This window comes from Gastrolobium bilobum, unplaced genomic scaffold (assembly GCF_033153095.1).
Source record: "Gastrolobium bilobum isolate Gb01-03AN ecotype WA unplaced genomic scaffold, APGP_CSIRO_Gbil_v1 utg4377, whole genome shotgun sequence".
In the NCBI taxonomy this organism is placed as follows: Eukaryota; Viridiplantae; Streptophyta; class Magnoliopsida; order Fabales; family Fabaceae; genus Gastrolobium; species Gastrolobium bilobum.
This window is the reverse complement of record NW_026895684.1, coordinates 568,617-592,720: the sequence shown is the minus strand read 5'-3', so window position 1 is coordinate 592,720 and position 24,104 is coordinate 568,617. Positions and strand designations below refer to the sequence as shown.

The window sequence follows — 24,104 nt, the reverse complement described above, 5'->3', positions numbered from 1 at the left end:
AATTCAGCTCCGAATTGTCTTAACAATTAGCATAAGTCATAGATATTTTAAATGAAAATCAATTTATTCAGAGAGGTTTAAACAAAAGTAAATTAACTATAGCCACAAAGCAATATAGTGCAGCAAGTTGACTCTCGCGGATTGATTCACAGCGAAGCAGCTGAGATAACTATCCTTCTTTCAAGCTGTATAAAGAACAAAGTTTTCGTTATAAGAAATAAATAAAGTTAATACAATATCAATGCAGTGAAATAAGAGTAAAAGATTAAAATACAAATATACAGACTAACCAAAACAACAAAGGGAGTGAAAAAAATATTCACGAAAGTAAATACTTCACACTATTGCGAAGAGTAAAGCCACTTTTCGGTTCGAAAAAGTATATATAATTAGAAAGAGGTGTATCCTCATATTTTATAAGAGAATTTAATTGTTCTTTCATTATATAAATAGAGAAGAGTTGAAATTTCTTCTGCTTAACAAAAATTCTTCTACTCTTATTTATAATTTTGTTTTTCTTATCTTTGAGGGTTTTCCATATTAAATAAAATACGTATCAATTCTAAAAAAATTCCAGCTGCATTTTAATCTAGTGATAGTGTTTCATAACTCCTATACCTACAACAACTATCGGTTGAAGTAAAAATGCCAGTCATTTGTGTTGATACTAATATTTTATATATGTAACAAGACTTCTAAATCGGTATGTTCAATCTCGTTATTTTAAACAACTAAATTAACGAATCATGCCTAAGAATCTTATTGAACAAAATAACATAGATTGACACCTCAAACAATCCTTGACCTAAAGGTAATAATGTCAAGATTGTTCGGTATATTTTAATGTTCTTCTGACAACAATTTTTCAAGCTGTCGTTGCCGTTGGCAATTAATTAGATCTCTTTAATTATTCTCAGGTCTCAGCCTCAAAAAACTCTGAATCGCGTGTGTGGAGAAAGATCCGTTTATAATTTTTTTTACAAATTACTCTAAGTATGATCAGTCATACACTCTTGATTAAATACAGAGAATCATAACCATACAAAGGATAAAAGCATTAACTGTAGGGAATAATAACCATACACTTATCGTTGTTATACGTAAAACGATTGCATAAATGATTTTACCTTGTGAAAATCTATTAAAATAAATTACCTGAAGGCAAATATGGAGCTTTTCTTCCAGAGCAGTGTATTCACGTTGAGCTCGATTCAGTGCCTTCAGACACCTACAAAGAAATTTCGCTACTGAGTTAGGGTTCAAGGAAATTTTTTTTTTCTATTGTGTTCTTATGCATCTAAGGTTAAAATTCATATAAAAGATATATTCCAAAAAAAAACTCATATAGAAGATTGGTTTAGGTTTTCTTACTCTTCCTTAGAGGCCATATCAATAGCGGCTTCAAAGTCAGTAAACGCTAGTGCCATTCGAGAAGCACCCATGCTTAGACACACAAATAAATAATGGTTAGAAACAACAAATGCACTATATTATTACACTATGAAAATATATAGGAAAAAAGCCTACAACATAAATATCACTAGATAAAACCTAAGCTACTTAATCAATGGATTCTAGGGAAAAGATTCTGAATCAAACTAAAACATCAATTAATTCGTTCATTTAAACAAAGAAATTACTAAGAATTAATGCGCAATCATCATTTCTAATGTTCCACCAAGGTCTTCTTGGTGGAAGTGTTGGCCTAAAAGCAAGCCGCACAAGCATAGTGAAGCAAAGAGAGGCATGGCCTAGCAAGGCATGCTTGCTAATGACATAAAAATAAAAGTTAATTCATGCATGCCCAATGAAAAATAATGGATTTTTTAAAAATCTTTTCTTAGACTCGTATGTCAAGAATTTTTTTTATTTTTTTTTTGGTAATCTTATGTCAAGAATTTGAAAACACATATTTGATGTAACAAAGTTAAATATTTATTTACATCAAATGTATGTAGTGTTATATGATGTGGTAATTTTATAAAGTATGGTGATTAAAAAAATTGGGGGAATATTTGATGTGTTAGTTATATATAATTCCTCCAATAGTGAACACAACATAAATTTATAATTCAATAGATTCTAAATCTATTGATTTAAAAGTAAAAAATATGAGAAAGACTATTATAATTTATTCAGCGATGTCCAAACAATTTAAATGATAAAATATTATACAAAAATGTATCATTTCTCAAACACATAAATCAACATTACTTTTTTAAATCAATATTAATTTCTGGCTTTTAAAAAAATAAAAAATATTACCTTTTACTTAAAAAGGCTTCTTAAATATTGTATCCAAATGTAAAATATATAGCTATTATTTTTAAAATTAAATCCATCTGAAATAAATATCAGGTTAAAAAAAATCATTTTTTTTAAAGTGACGTCCAAATTAATGGGCCTAAAAATGAATGGAGTCGCAACCTTGTTGCACTAGCTCTTAACCTCACAGGTTCAGCTTGCACAATACGGTAACAACGTAAAATAGGGCTTCTCAGTTCTCACCATTATTACATGGGGACTTCCCTGACACTTTTTATCTCTTGCATTATTCGAGTTTTTTTGAACTTCACTAACCTGAGTGTGTGAATAGACCAATTCCCCTTAACCATCTTTTTTTCTTATTAATTTCAAGATACTTGACTCGATAGCCAAAATTGTTGGAAATTAAGTGTATAGAAAATCTTAATCACATATCATCATAAAGAGTTCCAACCTATAGCTACCTACCAATGCACTACTCAAAACCTTGATGTAGAATAATTACCTTAAGGAACTGCCTTTAACTTTAAAAACGAACTCCTTCATAAGATTGTAGTTGATCACAACACTATCATTCCTACATAAAGAGAAAAAAGAGAAAATATCCAAGATAAACATAATATGCTTTTAAATAAAAATATTCTATTGTAAAATAGGGAGCAAAGACGTGAAAATTACAATTTTTGTGCCAAAAGTTTTAGGACATCTCGGACGTTAGTGCAAAATTCCGGGATCACTTCGAGGTAGAAAGGATCTGCAATATTCTCTTTCAACGAGTATACAAAAGCGAAATGTTCATCCACCAACCCCTAATATCGAAGGGGAAAATAAAATAAAATCAAGCAGTGAATTAAATGATGCCTTTTCCACCTTCATCAAAAATAAGTTTGAACATATTATAAAATGTCAAACTTTAAGAACAAAAAATAAGGGCCGCAATAATTCTAGAAACAAGTTCATAATTTTTTATATGTTATGCATATTGGGGGAGTTTAGAGAAAGACCTCTCGCTTCATGGATTGGAAGGTGTCCAGGAGATGCATGTTCAAAAGCTCAACATCAGCCATATTGATGATAGCGAAAAGAATGATAGAGATGGTAGATACTGGGTATATTAAAATTAATCTGATCTCGTGCATTGTTTTTGTGTATATATATAAGCTTAATTGAAATGTGGCAAGGGCTAATATTTCTCACAACCTTGTGTAGGCAACTTTCTCTAAGTTTGCTAAGTGGATTTGGGCTATTAATCAATATATCCAGCATTTAAGTCTTTTCTACCTAAATATTAATTTCATAATCATATATAAGAAGTTTTCCTTATAAAGATAAAAAAAAAAATCTGTATAGGGGCGAAAGAATAAATCATGCACTTAATAAGGTTTTCATATGTGACCAAAGTCGTTGTTGAATCGCAATACATATCTTGTAGATTTTTTTATTGTGTATCGTGAATCATATCGAATAGTAAGATATAGAAATATAATTAAAATAATTTAAAAATATATAAATTTTTTATGACTTTTATTGAATCGTATCATAAGTTACATCCTTCTGTTTTATGACATTTTCCTTTAAAGCCATTTGAATTATTTCTGCCTAAGAGAAAGAAAAAATAAATAAATTTAAAATAAAAATAAAAATGAACTAATGGGTACAAGAAAAGAAAACTAAACCTAAATCAAAAGCCTGAACTCTAAAGTTTGGAGACGTCTTTGATGCGAAACTATTGCTGGATCTCTATGGCAGGATTCGTTGGAAGTTTATAACATCTGAATGATTTTCAAAAATAAAATCTTTCTTCCTTAGGGATTGAAGAGATTTAGAATATTTATTTAATTATTTCTTTTATTAATGCGGATTTTTCAGATTGATTTTTGAGCTTAAATCACAAATCAAATCTTTATTTTCTTTTCCTTATTAATAATAATTTTTATATTTTTTTAATTTAAATCACAAACCAATTTTTTATTTCTTTTTTTGTATTAAAAATTAAAAAATTTGATTTAATTTTCGCATCGTATGATACATGTATCGTACTGTACGATACAGTATCATATCGTATCGTACAATACAATATCGTATTTTTCGATAAAAATCATTTTCTAATACATCCTATGATACGTATCATTGGACTTGTGAATTATATCGTATCGTATAAATTGTATGATATATCGAAAGATACTGATAACTGACTAAATGAAAAAAAACCATATATGTTTACATATAAATGCTTGAAACTAAACAACATGATACTTGGAATGGGTAAAATAAAAAAAGAAGAAGAAGATATTGTTTATATTGAAGAAAGAGAAGAATTTTATGAATAAGATTGAGAATTAAAACAGATGAAAAGTCAAAGACCCTAATATAGTTTTTTCTTCCTAATTAATAATTTCATAATCACACATAAGAAGTTTTCCTTATAAAGATAAATCTTTTTTCCATATAGGGGCGAAGGAATGAATCATGCACTTAATAAGGTTTCCATATCTGAATAAATGAACAAAAAAACCCTATATGTTTATAGATGGATGAATGAAACTAGACAGACAACATAGTACTTTGAATGGGTAAAATAAAAATAAAGAAAGAAGATAATATATATTGATAAAGAGAAAGAATATTATGAACTATATTTGGAAGACAACGAAATATAAAAAATTTCAAAGTTAGATCCAGTGTTTAAAAACCCGGCCCGGCCATCAACCTGGTCGAGGTCAGGGGTCACGGGTTCAACCGGGGGGGTCACGAGGTCATTACGCTGACCCGGTTTCATTATGAAAATATTAAAAAATAAACCACCAATCATCAAAGATTCAAAATATACTTAACACAATTCACTAATTACAACCACAAGTCAATATTACACAACCTAATTAAAGTATCAAGATACCAAAGTATCAAACTCATATTCTAATGGGGTCATTACGCTGACCCGGTTCTGCCTCTTTTGAGAAGGTCCCTGACAAAGGAAAATTTAAAGGAAGTAAGAATGAGTTTTTGTTTTCCATCGATGATTGTAAAGATTTCATTTGAATGAGTAAAATTCTTACCTTTTCTAGAAGATTCACGGCAGCGAGGTGAAGATTGAAGACGTCTAGATCGCTAGGAGAGAAGAGAACGATTAGATTTAGATTTGCAATTTTTTTTTTAATAAAACAATGTTGTTTCATGGGATTTTTTTTTAAAAAAAAAATGCAGTGACCCCATTTAACCCCTCTAACCTGGGAGTTACTGAAACTCAGTCGGGGTTTGGGGGTCGGAGGGGTCGATATGCATATAGGTTCCAATTTGTGACCCCAACCCTCAGAGGAGAGGGGTCGGGGTTAACCCGGATCAACCCGGGAGGCGGGGCGGAGTTTTAAAACACTGGTTAGATCTAGTGTATTTCCAAGTTCAGTTTGGATTACACTTCGAACTGTATCAACCTATTAGAATATGGCACAATATTTGTAGCAACCCATTATAATTATGTACTATAGATAGTAAATAGTTATAATGATAAAATTATTATTTTTTTGTCACGTCAGCCGACAATGTATGAGGAAAGAGAAAAAAATAATTTTAATATTATTACTATCTACTACCTTTAATACATAATTATAATGGATTGCTGCGAATAACTTTTCCTTGCTACAACATAAGACAATGATTTTCCTATTTTAAAACAATATTTTCACGGTTAACAATAAATAATAAACCTTGGTTTATATTAATATAAGTTGTAAAATAAATATAAATAATTAGTAGAAAAATATGAAGATAAGAGAGAGACAATGGGAATATATTCTTATTGTATTATTGTATTATTTGATGCTTTGTATACGTGTCTATTTATAGGCTCATATTAATCAATATACCCAACATTTAAATTTTTTCTACCTAAATATTAATTTCATAATCATATATAAGAAGTTTTCCATATAAAGATAAATCTTTTTTTTCTGTACAGGGGCAAAAGAATAAATCATGCACTTAATAAGGTTTTCACATGTGACCAAAATTGTTGAATCGCAACATATATAGTGTATTATTTAGCCGATTTACAATAGGTGGACGATTAACCCCACTATCTTCTTTGAACTACTCGAAAAAAGGTATGGAAGTTCAAAGGAAACCTGATAGGTTCCCGCAGTTTTAGTACTTAACTTATTGATGTTCTCAATGATCTCGAACATCACTTAGGATGTATTTGGTATAAGAGAAATTTTTTGGTATCCGAGAATCACGATTAATGGGAATACAATAGAAATTGAGTTTACTTGGAATCTTACGAAAAATATGTTTGGTTCGCCAAAATATTATCGGAAATATTGGATAAAGATTACTGATTCCATGTTTGGTTTAGAACGAAATATGACTTAAAATATGAGGTTATTTTACAAAATAACCCCAAACTATTTTTACTTTTGTAATTGATAGATTGGGCCTAGATTTTTATGTGTGTTGGGACTTGGGATATTTTTGTCTCAAAAATTTATTATTGTGTTTTCCCTTTACTTGGTATTCTGAATTATCATATTATTTTTGGTAATCTGAATAGTGATTTTTCTTTATAAATCAAATTACCGGTAATCCTTGGATATCCGGAATTGATTTTTGTTCCTTCTACCAAACATGGTAATTGGGTTTACCAAAGAAAATTTACCAATAATCCTTTTGAAATACTTGTACCAAACACACCCAGTAATCCTTGTTTTCCATTGATTCCGGTCCTTTTCTTTTAGTGCTTCGACCCGAAGCGATAGCTTCTAGCTAGTTCAGTGGATAAGATGGCTACACTCCAGCTCACTCAAGAATGGGACGGCAGTGGTCCGCTGGCAAGCTCGTTCTGATCTTAGATGCAGTACATTGGAATCCCGAAGCACCACCATAGACGTGTTCTTAGAGGTCGCTTGAGTACCTAAATTCTTATTAGTCCGAATATAATTAGATCAGATTCGAGTCAAATTAAACTCGCCCTATGAACACCCGTTAATCACAACCGTTACTTGAAAAGTTTAACTCTTTTGATAATGTGTCAATGTATCATTGTTAAAAAACTTTACAATGACTGTGAATCAAATTTAAACTCTAATAAATAGAAAATTATTCAAGCATCAACCAAGACATACATAATATGTACCTGACACATTTGACATATACAATTAGCAAAAAAACTAGCATGAACATAAATAATGGTAAACATAACAAAATTAAATTATGGCTTTAATGTTTCTAAAGTTAACGTAGATAAATTATCTACATTCACTCTCAAAACGACGTCATTTTGAGTTAAAAATTATAATGAAAAAGACTATTATAACCCTGGAATAAATTATAATTACAAAAATACCTTGATTTCTGCCTCAAAACGATGTCGTTTTAAGCTCAATGTAGATAAGTTATCTACATTAACTTTTAGAAAAAAATGAACCCTTAAATTATTTATTAAATTATTATGATATAGAAATTCAAGAAACAAAAAAGTTACAAAATGCAAAACTAAGAATATTCGAAATACCCATAAAATGTTCGACACGGATATGTGTTCTTCTATAGTAGTATAGTGACTATATCAAAGTGTCCGTGCTACTTTGCTTCTTCTTGAAAGAGAATAATACATATGTATTGATCCTGTCGTGTCGTACCTATCAAAATGTTCGACACGGATATGTGTTCTTCTATAGTAGTATATATGTCAAAAGCATCTAGCTATATATACATATAAAAAGGATTAAAATTGATATTAAATCGTTGAACTTCCATATTTATGATTTTAGAATGGCTGATTCTTTAAACTAAACAACTGAGGTATAGTGGAATTAATTGTTGAAAAGATATTATAATCATACATACTCATTACAAAATAAATGTGGTCATATATAGATCTGAATTAATAAGCAATGGGATTTCTTTTCTTTGAAATACGGTTAAGACAGGGGTGTTTATATATTGTTCAGGTTGATTTGTTTAACTCGAAAATCCAACCTAAACCAATTATGTTCTAGGTGACCTTATTAGGCGTACGAAGTCTCATTTTTCGGATGAAGTATATAATATAATAATGACAAGTTGAGTCAATAGTTTGAATTACAGTTCAATAGAAAGTAGAGATTTCATGTACCAAAAAAAACAAGTAGAGATTTCATGCAAGCTGAGAATAAGGGGAAGATGTAGGGTGCGATTATGCCAAGCAAGTAATGATACGTTTTTTTTTTATAAAAAATGTGTGTCGGACATGTGTTGGATATGTTCCGATATGTGTTTAATATTTTTTAATATGTGGTTAACATTTTCTGACACTTTTTTGTAAAGAACCAAATTTTATTTTATTTTATTTTTTTAACTAAATATAAAAATTAATTTATAAATCAAATATTTTCTGTTATGAAATTTGATATGAAAAATTAGCAAGATATGAAAAATTATTTATGTACCCATTTTAACATGAATGCAAATCATACATAGTTTTGAAATTAATAAGCAAAAGTATTTTTTTAAAAAAAAATATAATAAAATATATGTTTTTTTCTGAAACTACTCATCAAAGATGTTAGGGGTTGAGATTTAGAGGGATAAGCACAGAGACCACATTAAAGATTGTATTCATAAATATGTAAGAATAAAACTGTATATAATGATAATCCTTACCCTATTATCCTAAGTCAGAATTTAACGGAGAATAATTTAATATCCAATATTGATCATAATGGTCTCCTAAACTCTGTCCAATCCTTCCTCTCTCAGGATTTTCTTTTAAGTTTTTCTTTTACTGATAGCAGTCACATCCATTTTATCTAATCAATGTACTTCAAATCACATATCACTTACATTCACAAGAACAACTGTCCAAGATCCCAAGTTCTATCATTCAATTCTATTAGTACCACTGCACATTTTCTTCAAATTCAGATTCATTTACCATGGCAGTAACACAAATTTGTATTAGGTTATGGACTATGGCAATTACAGAAATGTGTATCAGCAGATATGCAAAAGGAGGAAGCTAGTTTTTCTCTAGAGACTTAGTATATAAGTCTTCACCATCTCTGATTAGTTGTATCTTTTGTATGCTAATTACAATCCTGAAGTATTGACATCATCATCACAATTACATATACATATTCTAGTGTATAAGACAGTTTTATCATAACCAACCCAAACTACTACAGAAATATCCCCGCTGTTTCTAGAATAATATGCTGCTAATCAGAAGATAAATGAACTGGATCATAACTAATAATCAGCTGTCCAAAAAGAACTGAATCAATTGCAATTGAAGACTCATACAATGTAGGTGTGCTTCAAATTTTTCCGCCCACGCTTTCCTCTTGGGTTGGCACTTATCAAGGCATTCACAAGTTCAGAATCCTCTTCAGTTATCAGTATGTTTGCTCTACTTGGGTCTGCCAGCAGCATCTTCGCCACAAGGTATCCGGCAATTGACCAAGTCTGATATAATTGAGATTGCTTTCCAATGAATCGAGATCTCTTCGTGTCATAATATTCTGGCCACTTGTCTCTTGATATGCGTCTCTCAGCAATTTCAACAGCTTTTGCAGCAATATGTGGTCTATTCATCTTTATGCATGCAACTGTGAGCTGAAATGGGCATGTTATATGTTAAAACCATGTAAGTTGTACCTTATGTTTCCAAGTTGCAATGCGTACATCAAGAAACCAGCCACGCTATATGAAAAGGGTTTTGCCTGTGCATGAAATAAATGGATGGAGGGAAAAGGGACATTTACTGCTAAACAAAAACAACTAAGCTCATCCAGTTACATGCCTAGATGAAAGATAGTTCACATAAGACAGATAATAATAAGAGCTATGGTGAACAAATATGTGTCATTCTTTTCTTTTTCTATATTTCCAAGGCGGGTTCCTAACTATAACTAACCTGCCAGAGCAGTGTTGGCCAAGAACCTGCATTATGGTAGGACCAAGGCCTGCAAAAAATAAATAAATAAATATAATCATTTGATGAAAATATAATAAGATATTAGAAAAACATAAGCAGAGCAAAATTAGATACAGTACGTGTTCTTGGGATCACTGCCTGTGATTATCTGCCACTCCTGACCTTCAAGAGCAGGATAACAAATCTTGAATGGCATCTCTGCCACCAAATCTGACCATTTGGCCTCAATAAGATCCAATATGGCATGTGATTGTTCCACTGTGGCCAAACTGTTTACAACAGACCACAAGTTTCCAAGTGAAAAAAATCGGAAATCCATGTGGGCTGGTTGTAAGTTACCAATTAAATAGCCTCCTCTGTTTGGCATCCATTCCACTAACCAAGGAGAAATCTGATCTGGGTATATGTTGAACTTATTAACTGCATCATATGAGTACTCCTCTGTTTTGTAACGGTAAATCTCATTTAACTTTTTCATATCAATCCAATAATATTCTCTAATATGAAATGAAAGAGCTATGAGACGATTGTTCAGTGCTCGTATAAGATCAGCTGATCCATCCTCTGGAGCAAGCATCTCACGTGCACAAAGTAAAGCAGAATAAAACAGTGCCTAGAAACAGAAAAATAAAACAAAAAGCAAACGAAAATACACATTAGGGAAGATTACTGGATCACTAATTTCATCTTTAATTGTCAGCATCTTAGGTACACACAGTTTTATCTTTAGAATAATAATAAATTTATTTGACAAAAAGAGACAAAAATAAAATTTTAAAACAGAATACATAAACTTCAATGTTTCTGGTAATTAGTGAATTTTTTGTAGGTAACATAGAACCATTCATACCACCTACATAATTTTATCACGTGATCCCTCATTTCCCAGAAAGAAAAATTAATTTATTTAAAGTTTTTCATAAATACAACATGCAGCAGAGCAACAAGTTCTCATATGGCTTAATAAAGGCAGTTGAGAAGGACACGTCAGATGTATAAGATGAAGGCGGAGAGGTCTGATGTCTTTACTTCTGTTTGTCTATTAATTGTTGAAAAGGAGAAATTACAGAGTTCTCATATGGCTTATCAAAGGCAGTTGAGAAGGACACAGTCGGATGTATAAGATGAAGGCCGAGAGGTCTGGTGTCTTTACATCTGTTTGTCTATTAATTGTTGTAAAGAACAAATTTCCAAGAGCTTTTCCTAGTTCAAGTTCTCTATCTCTGTGTGTGTGTGAGAGAGAGAGAGAGAGAGAGAGAGTTTTTCAAATTTTCAGTCAATCCACACGCAAAATCATTAGGAAATATCAAACGGATGCATCTATTCTTAGACACAAAATTCGTTACAAGTATCTACTTCCCTTAACTACCATAAGGATAGTTTAAAAAGAAAAAGAAAAGAAACAGGCCTCTAAGCATTACAAAGTTAGGCATCATGTACTATCAAGTATCAATCAGTGTCATGTACCAAAAAAAAAAAAAGTATCAATCAGTGTTATTGAAGAGCATATCAAAACAGTAAGAGTAATGGAAACCTTCTGCTCATGTACCAGCAAAGCCCTAATCTATGTAAAGAGAAGTGTCCTTTTTGTAGTTTCAATAATATAATGGTTTAATTTTTTAAGCCCAATTGCATTCTAATATTTATCATTCTGATGAATCAGTCTTTGAATATGCCATAGTACTTTATATTTAGTTTATTTAATCACAATTCTTTTCCAAAAATAATGATTTTACGAACTCTAATCTATTTCAGATAATTGACTATTGCTGCTGTCTACAAGTATTTGAGTTCTGCTTGCACTCCAACCTAATCAATTTAAACTCTTAGGGCGTAGTCCCTTTATTTATGAGCATAAAACTTAATATACATTAATTTTCACATCCCTTATGTCTTTCATGCATAAAAAGATATAATAGCAGCCACTTTCAAATACATAAAAGATGCCTCATACCACCAACCCCTTACCAAAAATAAAAGAAGAGAAAGCTCATTTCACTAATAAGAATAAGGGATAGGAATGCTGGTCCTCAATCTTGCACAAGAAGATTTGTTCCTCCTTACCAAATTGGTAAAGTGCATCATTTTCCCCCTATCTATGCAAATGCACAATCATGAATAAGCAGTAGATTATCTTTTCTGGCCTTAAATAAGTAATAATTTAATAATATCATACAATTAAATAAAGACCGAAAATCTTATATACCTGAATCTCCAAAGGATGCCCATGAATTCCCATTCTTCGATCTATCATGCAAGAACCATCAGTTACTAATAATGTTGGGAACATGTCAAAGCCATCAGCAAGACACAACCTCAAAATCATCTTAATTCCTGTTTGCACATCAACTCTTTCCTGAACTGATAGATCACCAGAGCATTTTCCATATGCTCGTACTAAAATAATCCACCACAATCCTGAGATCAAATGTAGAATAAGTTCAGCAATCCAAGGAGTATTATGGGAAGTTTCTTCAGCTATGTGAAAAAGATTTCTACTGATCTGATTAGTTATTTTACCTGAATCAACTGGAGCAACACGGCCAATGGCTGCCTCTCCAAAGTCAGGATCCAAAACCTCTTCTGTTGCAGAATCATCACCATCCAGAGGAACTGTCCGAACCTTAAAACTAGCAGGCATCAAACCTTGTCCTGGACTATGACAATCCATTGTTTTCTCCCAGCTCTGAAATATGGATGTGTGGGTTCACGACTTTAAGTGTACAAAAACAACAAAGTTACCTCATCGCAAGAATTTCAGGACCTCACACCCTTCCCCACAATAGCTGTTTCCTCCCCTCCATTAATTATATACAGTAAAGGGTCCTAGCAAAACAAGTGCTAATAAAGAAAGATTGCTTATGAAAAGTACTATTTAATGCCCCTTCCATTAATCATGTACAGCACAGGGTCCTAAGGCATTCTATCCACAGACAATTCATCCATTAAATCAATATTAATTGTCAGACACAAGCATTTTCAGCATGTTTCTTAAAGGAAAATTAGTATTTTACTTTATTCTCCAAAAAAATTTACGAGCACTTGGAGAAACAGCAAGAGTTCGATTTGTAGGACATAAAACTAAAATGACTTTGTAAAAACACAAACACAATGCACAATCACAATACTTCAGCACAATCAAATAAAAAATGGAAAAAAAAGATATCTCGGCAAAGTAAGCGCACCAAGTTGTATCAAATTTAGCACTATTGCCAGGACAAGTTATCAGTATTATAATAGCAAGACATTACCTGCAACTGAAGTGTATAAAGGATAAAATTCCGAACAATGTCGTACTCCCCCTTCAATAGGAAAGCAATTCCAGAAGGAATGAAATCACGAATAAAGACCTGGTCATAATTCAAAACATTGGAAATTGTTGGGTCCTTTGCAGCAATAGTTCCAATAGGACTGCCACAATAATAAACTACAGACTCCCTTAGTAGGTCCCAAGCTTCTTCCTCAAACGAGTTGAGGCTAATTGTGTCAAAGATGTCTGTGATAGTTCCATTTGTACCATTAGATGTCAAAACCTCCTTTTCTTGTTTCAACTGTTGAACATCTTGAAACTCTTGAATAGGCTGTGCACTCATCGCATTGCTTACCGAATTTGATGTTTCAACATTATTCACAAACCATGATCCATTTTCATCTCCTGCAGTTATGCCACTTGCACTTTCAGCCTGTTGGCATTTGCATGTCTGCAACCATGGACGACTATAAGTCTGATAGTCACAGAAACAGACATCCATCCAGTGAAATTGATGAGTTCTTAACTGATTTTGAAGCATGCTAGGACACTTGATTAAATTCCTATGCCTTGAGGATCTTTTCTTCATACATTTTACTTGAAACTTGGAATGTAATGTTAAATCTGAAAAGTTCACAAAAGGTACATTGTACCCAGTTTGAGGCACAGCCCTTGACAGAACCTGAAAAGCAGCTTTGAAGGTACCCGAGGACATGCTGCTTTACAAGAAGGAACTATACCAGCTTAAATTTTGCTTCCTGTAGGGTACATTCAGATTACAACCAAGTAAGAACTCCTTATAAGGAGTATTCAGCAAAATTGGATGACACTAACATGAGAATTTCAATTATTAAAAGGTTAGAAGATAATATCAGGAGCTTGCAATTTGGAAGAGGAGAAGAAATAGTATATTGTAAAGCCATATCTGAAATTTAACTCATTTGCTTCAACAAAACCAGAAAATGAAGGAAAAAATAAAGAAAAACAAAAAACAAAGTTTTCTCAAAAACCAAATAAAGATCACAGTCACACCACTAACCGGGAAATGCCTGCTCAAATGACATCAGAACAACAGTTTGGAAAGTGAAATTCGAGAATTAACATTAACTTAGCCGAAACTGAACCAAAATCAAATCCAATTTAATCATAAACACGTAATTCAAAAACTGAAACAAAAACAATAAAATTAGATGCTAACTAACTAAACCGGAATTCAGAGGTAAAGGAATTTAACAGAAAAATAAAAATCAAGAACATATTAACACACGTCATTACAAGAATATTTACAAGACACACCTAAATTTGCAAGAATGATCCAAAAAAAACTTTGTGGGTGCCCACAAAATCTGGAATTGAGGAAAGTATAACACTAAGTTAAAGCAAATGGAGAGAGTTTAACGAACCTTTGACCGCACAAGAGCACTGATACTGTCGTGGATCTTCAGATATTATAATTACAGAGAAAGAAAACGTATCATGATAAAAGACCTCATGTTATTGCTCGCACCATTTTTATTATTATTATTATTATTTATATTTTTAATTCTTACCAACCTCTGGTTTACTTTGTTTTCTTTTTGCAGTTTCCCTTTCATTTTCATACATATTTTGTAGTGACGATTTTTTTCTTTTCCTTCGCTTTTGTCTTTATGGCACATGACTTTCTGACAGAAACTGTGAGCCTCAAAAATTAATAAAAGAAAACAGGGATTTTGTGTGCCTCAAAAAAACCAAATTTTGGGATGTCTTGTTGGGGTAGCTTATATTTATGATTCTTATAATTAATTTAATTAGTATTAATTTTTATTAATCTAACGGTTATAATTTATTAAAAATTAAAAATTAATCAATAAAAGCGATCCAATAATTTTCAATAAATTTTAACTATTATATTGAAGAAAATCAACGATAATTAAATTAATTGTAAGGTTAGTAAACTTTTATAGCGATAATTATATCCTTCTCCCTTCTTATTCTTTGGAGCGAAAGAAAATTTGATCTTAGTCATTTATAATCATGAGGTAAGATATTTTTACTACTAAATGTTTCTACTACTACTATACTATCAATCTAATATAACTATGTATTACGGTAGTAATCAAAAGTTATTTTTTTTTTCTATCTTCGGAGACTTTTCAAAGATTGTCTAATGAAAAGTGAGTTCCAACGGATAGGAATATTTGGTAATAAGAATATTCTATCTTTATAATCATTTATTTATAGGGAAAAGGAGTATCATGTAACATGATATAAGATTTTTTACCTACTGACTCATTGGTTTTCGCACCATCATTTTTTACTTTTTATTTTTATTACATGTATGGGACCCACATACATTTTTGTTTAAGTAGGAAAGTTTGTTTAAATTATGTTACATGATGGTAGCTTTACCCTTTATTTATTATTGTAATAACTGTTTAAAAAATTTTAATTTTAATTATTTTAAATTAATATTTAAGTTTTGATAGTCGGAAAACTTATACACCGAGGGATTTGCCGTTAATTTTAATTTTCGAAAACTAATTTAATTTTTTACAACAAATTATATGAACAGGGAAAAAAATAGAATTCCACCTAATGCCAAGAGAAAGAGATTACTTGCATACTTAAAATGAGTTCAGTAAAGCCACTAAATATAAATTAATGCTAAGAGGAAAATTTGAATTCTATTTTCAAAAATATTTTTTTTAATTTTTAGAGTAAAAGATAAAAAAATAATAATTTGATAATGCTAGTTTTGTAAAAATAATTCTAAAAATTATATTTAATTTTTAAAATAAAATTTCAAAAATATATTTCAGTTATTTCTGTTTTGTATTTTTAATTTTAACTTTTAAAATAAAAAAATACAGAAAAATTTTATTTTATTAACTACTTTACCAAAAAAAAAAAAAAAACAGAACACAATCAAATAATAATTTCCATTTTTCTTTGAACATATAGTACCAACCCCTTCTTTGAGCTCTTTCTACCTCTCGTGAATAATTTATTCTAGCATTGTTTTGGGTGTCTTTCTCTGTTCCTCCCATTTCCTTAATTTCTTCTATTATACTTTCCACGTTTGCCAGCTCGTTTTAGTTCTCTGAGTTTATTTGACTTTTATACTTGTACACGTTTATAAATTGAGAAATATATTTTTTGTGTTGTATGAAAAAATTCAATGCACAAAAAATGAAATAAGATAATACCCGTTAAAAAGAAAAGAGAAAAAAAAATAAAAAATTCTTGCACTGTCTCATGCAACATATAAATTTTGGTTTTCCACCCAAAACAAGTTTAAGCAAATTGATTTGCTGTAAGAGAGAGGAAAGAAACGTCAATCTATCTTCTTGTTACGACATTTCAACCCAAACAAACTTGCCACCATAGGACTGCGGCAGCTATGGGAACACCCTTTCAAAGAAAGTGACAGAGAAGTAAAACGAGAAAAAATACAAATAAAAAAGAGGACTACGTGAAACGGTGAGTTTTGTGAGAGATGATGTTGTAAGGAACCACTTCAACACAAAATCTTAAGATATTGAGTAAAAATCTTTTTTACTGATTTATATTATTCTCTAACACATCCCCTCACGCAAGAGCCATTTGGGCTTGAAGTGTGAATATTGCACAGGTCCAATTTTTATTTACCTTTTGTGTTTTTTATTTAATTCCACTTGAAAGTGAGGAGCAGTGAGGATCAAACTCGTGACCTTGTGGTTATTGAAGCTCTGATACCATGTAAGAAACCACTTCAACCCAAAACCTTAAAGTGTTGGATAAAGACCTTTTTAATGATTTATATTATTCTCTAAGGTAATGTTGATTGATTCGGGAGAAATTTTTTTTTACTAGAGAAATGTAATTGATAGGGAAATGGTTGGAAAGTGAATTTAGTAAGAAAATGTAAAAAAAATTGTTTGGTTGGCCAAAATATTACCAGGAAAATTTATTTAAATATGCAAAATCTATGTTCGGAAGAAACTTTGCACCTGTTTTTTCACTTGTTATCTCAAAATACCACATCTCAAGTGGTATTCTATAACAGTGAATTTCATCCAAAAATCAACACAAAAGTCATTTTTCCATCTATCCTATTTGCCTAGTATTTTTTGAAAAAACCTGAACCAAACGTGATATTTTCCAATATCCACTTACACTTTCCCATCAATCCCAAAATAAACCATAAACCAAACACTACCTATTACCATGTCCACCATAAATGACTTCTCAATGAAAATAGAAAGGCCAAGATTTTACAAGCATTACACGGTTCACCAGTGCCTTCGTATGCAGAAATTCAGGATGATGCACATGGATGCATGGATGAGATGCAATTCAATCTCGCGATGAAGCATTAGAAAGTTTTTATGTTTGCGAGAGAGAAATGATGCAATGCTGTACTGTAACAGAGGACAATCTACATTTGATGAGATCCTATTTGCAATCCCTGTTTTCCTTGTAGCTTTTTGCCTTGCTATTTTTACAGGGGTCCCAATATTCATCAGCGTTTCTCTTAATCCAATTTGGATGATTTGACTATTGTCATTATATATCACATTTTGGAGAACTTCCTCCCCCAAAAAAGAAAAAAATGGAATATGAGTGAAAATAAATATAAAAATATTATTTTTTACTATATTTGATAACAGGAGCACAAGCATGAGTACTTCGTGGTGCTGAAGCACTAGAAATCACACATTTTGTGGCTATTTATCAATGGTTTTATCAATATCATGTTAAAGAAGATAAATTATTTCATATCATAGAGACAAACTTGTAAGTTCCACCACCTAAAAAAAGAAAAAAAAAAAAGATGACATAATTATCGAAAGGTGTGTAGAAGAAAAAATTTATCTCATGTAGCATAAAAATGATTTTTTCCATTTATCGGTTATCACTTCCCCCGAGAAGATATATTTTATAAACTGCTTAGTACAAGTGTGGTTGGTATCCATGCTATGGAGTGGTAAGTCACGCAATGAAGCAATACTAGAGGACAAGGAGAGAGAAAGAAATATATACCACAAATGTGCCACCGAAATTTTAAATATTCAAAGAGAAAATGAGCACAAACTTCCGCTAAACCCTGTCCAACTCAATACTGTGTTTGTCCAGCTGATCTTTCAACTCTTTTTTCCACTCCTGAATTAAATTATCTTGTTTTTTAATCAGCTCAGTTTTAATGTTAAGTTCTTCTTCCATCAGAGCAATATCCTGCTTAGAAAAGACACGCAGCAAAAGTTTAGATGACAATATTACACGGTCTACATGAGGTGCTGAAGGAAAAGTATAATTTCAGTGTAGTCACCATACCTTTCTAAGCATTTCAGCTTTTGTTGGCTTATCCTCACGTTGCAGGCTGATAAAATAAAGCTGAAGCTTTTTGGCAGCCTCCATAAAATCTCTAGCATACCTATCCACATCGACTGAAAACAAAAATAATAATAATAATAAATAAAAAATATTCACCCAAACGAGGAAAGCCTGTTTGGTAACATAGTAAGTTATGTTCACCATGCAGTGCAAGATAAGAAAACCATTTTCCAAATATATTAGTTACCACCAGATGACTAGAGCAAAGACAAGATTTCTCTTCTCACTGTAAATTAAAGCTCTGGGACATAGTGAACTTTAATTTGTCTTGCAATTGCTGTTAAACTTTATATGGTATCGTCACAGTGACCTGATCACTTTCTATTTAACTTCAATAGCTCGTTTTAGCGCTGCTATGGTTGTAGTGAAAGAGTTCCATATGAACTTAAGTTAAAGCTAACAAGGTCTAACTAAGTGCAACCCTTTGCCCTTGCCCCCACATTATATGGAATAAAAAAATGGGAAAAAGATCGAAAACTTAATTTTATCCAAAGATCACACATCAGTATATGTCATTTACAGTCATTTCCGTGGTTAGATTGTATCAAGCCAATGAATGGTTATTGATGTAAATACGGCTCTTTACAAATTTACTTATCAACTGCAAAATCTGTTGGAACCTTTTACCACCCTTCTTTTCTTCCCCATGCCATGATGATCGATATATGCAAACTTGCACATTGAACAATCTAAAATAATACCTCGAAATTATCACATGGTATATGATGTCATATTCATCCACTCATGACACAAAAGGTCTCCCGTTAATAACATGCAGAGACTAGACAGAAACAGCAATTATAATTCCTCTCAAATTGCGGTACCATTGTGCATATCAAATACATTTTGCTTCAGGTTCCATATAACTGAAATTCAGTAACTAAATAATAATAAAATAACTTGAAATCATACTTATTAATCTCGGATAGCAACGCGTAGCGGCTGACCCTCCAAACTGCTATAGCGCTACAGCGGGTAGCGCTACAACGCTACTGTGCAAAGTGTATTTAAGTGATACCCTAAAGTGTACTCCACAAATATAAAACTTAAAATATGAAAATGTGACATAAAAAACAAATTTGAAGAATCTCAAACTCAAACATAAATGATTTCAAATATTAAAATTCAAATCATAAGCAAATTGAAGGAATTAAAGTCTCAAATAATGTAACACAACAAAATAAAGTGGCAGAATTAGTCAAAATTCAAATTGCCACTTAAGTGAAATGTCAAAATCAAAGAACTTAAGGAACTAATCATAATTAAAATCATGAACATCCAAATCTTCATCTTCACTATCACTTGTATCTAAGTTGTAAATCTCTTCCTTCTACAACGAGAACACTTTTGCAGAAACTAGCGGCGCAATAGCGGCCGCTATATCCGTTACACTTCGCCTGACCGTCGCGGCACGGTCTGTGGCAACCGGCCGCCGCAACGCAACTCTGCTATAGCGCAATATAGCAATTATAATTAGATGAATACTATTTCTGTGAATGCAAACTGCTTTATTGATTTGGTCAATAATACAAGAGATAATTTCCCCTTCAAGGAGTAATCTCCTTCTTTGAGAACAAGTTCTCAGTCTTCTACTTCTTAATCAACCAATTTCCTACCTCTTAATTAAGGATTTGTCCTCTTATTATTACAATTCAATAACTGCCCCTAACTACCAAAGCAGAACTGTTTTCATAAGAAACTGCCTACACCATACATTAACGAACTCCTAAAAACTGCCTACATCAGACAGTAACCACTTCAGTGATTATTATCACATAATGCACTAACCAACTGCTGCTACTGATATCTATTTAGGGTTTTATTAGTGTTATGTTACATGATTTAAGTGTTGTTTCCAACACACACACAAAAATGGAGAGAGAAAGTGGAATGATGAAAGAGAAAGAAAAACATGTGGACCCCACCTCTTTAATGTGTGTGTAGGAAAGTGATGTTATATCATGTTACATGATAAACATAAAACCCATCTATTTATGCCTTCTAGTATAGACTTTGAAGGGCCCAGGACCATTAATTTCTGTTTACATATCAGAATCATTAACCTAACCTATAATTTCACTTCAAATATAGGGTATCAAAATCAGAAATTTGAAGACTTGCAGTTACTCACTTTGATGCGAAGGGTGGGGAGACCGGTCTATTGCTTGAAGTTCTCTGGCTGGCAAACAGGGAAGCAAAGCAGCCTCCAAAGCCATAACACACGAAACCATATCATCCTTTGAGGGAGGAGAAGATGGCAGCTGCGGATCAACTGTGTGCTGTTGGTCAACTACTTGCCTATCACCCATATGCCTTTCTGCTTGCCAAGGAAAATACAGGATTAACAAAAATTCTACCGTCCCCAGAATTTTATATATATATGTATATATAAATTTGATAAAAAGAAATGAATGCTCGATAATATAAGGCTCCATTTCTCATGCCATAAAATTTTAAATATATACATATATAGTAGAAAAAAATTCAAAAAGAAAAAAAGTTCTATAAAGAAAATTTGTGTTTTTCATTCTGAAATTTATTCCTTATGTTAGGTTTATGTGGAATTTTTTCCTTGGTCATTAACATGTAATAAATAAATAAATGGATATTTTTTGGGGGGAAAATACAGTTAGCCCTTTCTGCCATGGCTCAAAAGAACTACACCCCAATGTGGTATAAAATTTGACACTTCACCTCCCTGTGATTTGCTCTGAGTGTTAACACATAACCACCTTGGCTATTTTCCATCCATATTTTAAAGGAATATACATATTAAATAAATAGTGAAAACACAAAAAAAATACTGAATCAAGCATATTTTTTCTGCCAAGCCCCTAAGTCCGCACTCAATCAAGCATATTCCTAAGAAAGCCAAATACTGAATGAACAAATGAAGCTAAAAGATGCTCTTCTCACTCGCTACGTTCGTGAAGGATCCAATTAACTAAATCCATGACCCAATAACCAGAAAAAAGAAAAGAGAAATGCTAACAACACTCTTATTTCAACACTCTATACTCTATTGTTAGGGACATTTTGAAAATACAATTTCATCTATTATGGCACTGCTCATATACATTATCAGTGTCAGTAACGGTAGCAATATGGACAGGAGTGTAGGAGACTCACGTGGGCGTTGTTGGTTGCGTCTTTCCGGCGAGACGGCGGCGTGGGGTGATGAAAACCGGCGAGACGGCGGCTGGAGTGATGGCGACCGGCGAGATTGCTCGCGTCAGTGACCGAAAGGAACACAGATTGGGGATTTCTGATTTTGCTTGGAAAACCTAATTTGGCTTGTTCCTCTGAAATTACTTCGTAGAATGTTACTTAAGTTTTAAATTGTCTGTTAACATTTTTATTAAATTGATTTTTTTTATAATCCTTTCAATTAAATGTGAATTGACGAATAAAAATGTTATTAATTAAAGTATGAGTTGAATATATATTTATATTTAATATTATATTTTTATTATGATACAGTATTTACTTAAAAATTATTGAGTTGTATTTGAAAAAAGTTTCTAATGCATATGAATGAAAATCTAATTAATTTAATAAATAAAAAATATATTTAAAAGTAATTTATAGAAATGACTCTACCATTAACAATGAGTGTATAATATATCCTTTTTTTTAATGGGAGTATTATTATCGAAATAGATTTTGCAATAATAAACACATTCTTTTCCGAATAATTGTGGGGATTCATTTCCTAAATTAATATTACGCATTTAGAGGAATTTAATTTCCTTGAATGCTAGCTCAAGATTTGGACCCAAACCTATAACATATCTCTTTAAATTTTACAACTAAGTAACCACCACAAAAAAAAAGTAACTATGAAGTCGCCCTTCTATTGTGTAGTATAATATACTCTTTATTTGACATACCTTCATGCACGGCCAGTACATTAAGGAAAACTCAACTGTGTTCAAGGCACACGTTGAAGTTTTTTAGTGTAATTTGCGACACTAATAAACAAATTGGCTAAACCCGGATTCATATAACGCATACCCAACTTGTGAGAGGTTAAAGGCAAAAACATCTACACTTTTTTTCTTTAAATTTCTTTCATGTGTTTGGTTTTTTTAGGCTGCGATATGGGCATGACTCATTGGTATTTTTACAGCTCATTTGATGGATAAGATAGGATAAGACGACTAGATAAAGGTATGATATGATATGAGCACGATAAACTTATATCATTTCATGTGTTTAATGTGATTTTTTAAATGTAAATTCTAAGCTAACTTGGTTCTTTTTCTCAATTTGGCTTACCGGATCTATGTCATTTTGCACTTCTGTGTTGTGTAATGGTTAAAGATGGATGCTTTTCTTTGTTGGAGACATTGAAATTCATAGAACTTTGGTTCTATGAAATGCAAGCGCTTCCTCTCATCCTCTGAATAAAACCAAAACTGAAACGAAATCGGTAACCCACGTGAATTTCAGGTTTGGTGAATGGCTTCAAAAGCAAACATGTTACATTAATCGCCCATGTTCTATGTACTTGCAAAAAAAAAAAAATGGTTCTGAAGGGGATGACAAGGAAGATGACGTGATGACCAGCCAATGCAACTATGGAGGAGGAGAGATTTAGGAAGTGGCATAGCCACTCCTATGCCAGCACCTGCTTGGTTTTAAAAAAATTTACTTGTTATATATAAATATATAATTAATTAAGATTAAATTTGTAATTTGGCACCACCTAAATAAATATAATTATATTTATGTTTTTCAATCAGAAAAATAAAACTCAATACCCAAACCCTTTTACCTAACCCATCAATTAAAATTACTTTCAAAGCCGTAATTTGTGACTTACAATTGCAATCATAATAAAGGCTCAAATTATTCTCAAAGAGGAGATGCTACTTACTTAAAATAATTCGTAGTGAAGGCTCAAATTACTTTCAAAGAGGAGATGGTACTGCAGCTTATAAGATAATCACTTCCTTTAAATTTATCTTTAATTTATTTTTGTTGAAAGAGATAATGAGCATCACTGAAATTCTTTTTCAAGCATTACAACAAAAATTTCAAGATATTTTGAATGATATACAATTAGTTTCAAGTACAAAGTAACTTATTCAAGAATTACGAGATTCTATCATTGAAGATTTTGTCAGTTTAAAAGAGCGTCGTTTGCAATTTTAGGTATGCATTTTTCTATTATATTTTAAATTATTTATTAAATGTTATTAAGCATATATTTATTATATTTGTGTGTTTTCATATCCTTAGGACAATGCTTGGTCCATTACTTATTGGGATAGGTTATTCTACGTACCTACTATTTTTTCTGCCTACCTTTGCTTACCACTC

General features: G+C 31.7%; 2 protein-coding genes across 3 annotated transcripts; both read right to left on the bottom strand.

Moving 5' to 3' along the window:
- Positions 1 to 9,180: 9,180 nt before the first annotated feature.
- LOC133290125 (neutral/alkaline invertase 3, chloroplastic-like) lies at positions 9,181 to 14,981 on the bottom strand. Of its 2 annotated transcripts, none has more exons than XM_061488185.1 (7): positions 14,828 to 14,981; positions 13,426 to 14,182; positions 12,695 to 12,860; positions 12,381 to 12,592; positions 10,294 to 10,787; positions 10,154 to 10,202; positions 9,181 to 9,852 (listed from the first exon to the last, which is right to left on the bottom strand). In XM_061488185.1, the coding sequence occupies exons 2-7, from the start codon at positions 14,137 to 14,139 to the stop codon at positions 9,535 to 9,537; spliced, it is 1,953 nt and encodes a 650-aa protein (XP_061344169.1). In that variant the 5' UTR covers positions 14,140 to 14,182; positions 14,828 to 14,981; the 3' UTR covers positions 9,181 to 9,534. The 2 variants fall into 2 exon arrangements, with proteins under 2 accessions (XP_061344169.1, XP_061344171.1); XM_061488187.1 differs by lacking the exon at positions 14,828 to 14,981 and having other exon boundaries at positions 13,426 to 13,875; positions 13,952 to 14,066.
- A 3,176-nt stretch (positions 14,982 to 18,157) lies between these two features.
- LOC133291168 (mediator of RNA polymerase II transcription subunit 28) lies at positions 18,158 to 22,077 on the bottom strand. Its single transcript, XM_061489378.1, has 4 exons — positions 21,909 to 22,077; positions 20,911 to 21,096; positions 18,720 to 18,832; positions 18,158 to 18,620 (listed from the first exon to the last, which is right to left on the bottom strand). Exons 2-4 carry the CDS (start codon positions 21,086 to 21,088, stop codon positions 18,486 to 18,488), a joined length of 426 nt encoding a protein of 141 aa, XP_061345362.1. The 5' UTR covers positions 21,089 to 21,096; positions 21,909 to 22,077; the 3' UTR covers positions 18,158 to 18,485.
- Between the last annotated feature and the right edge of the window lie 2,027 nt (positions 22,078 to 24,104).

Coding starts and splice junctions, on each gene's coding strand:
- LOC133290125 (XM_061488185.1), bottom strand. CDS start 14,139: ATGTCCTCGGGTACCTTCAAAGCTGCTTTTCAGGTTCTGTCAAGGGCT. Junction 12,861..13,425: donor TTTATACACTTCAGTTGCAG/GTAATGTCTTGC, acceptor TCCATATTTCAG/AGCTGGGAGAAAACAATGGA. Junction 10,203..10,293: donor GGCAGTGATCCCAAGAACAC/GTACTGTATCTA, acceptor TATTTTTTGCAG/GCCTTGGTCCTACCATAATG.
- LOC133291168 (XM_061489378.1), bottom strand. CDS start 21,088: ATGGGTGATAGGCAAGTAGTTGACCAACAGCACACAGTTGATCCGCAG. Junction 18,833..20,910: donor TCCCCACCCTTCGCATCAAA/GTGAGTAACTGC, acceptor TTTTGTTTTCAG/TCGATGTGGATAGGTATGCT. Junction 18,621..18,719: donor AAGCTGAAATGCTTAGAAAG/GTATGGTGACTA, acceptor TTTTCTAAGCAG/GATATTGCTCTGATGGAAGA.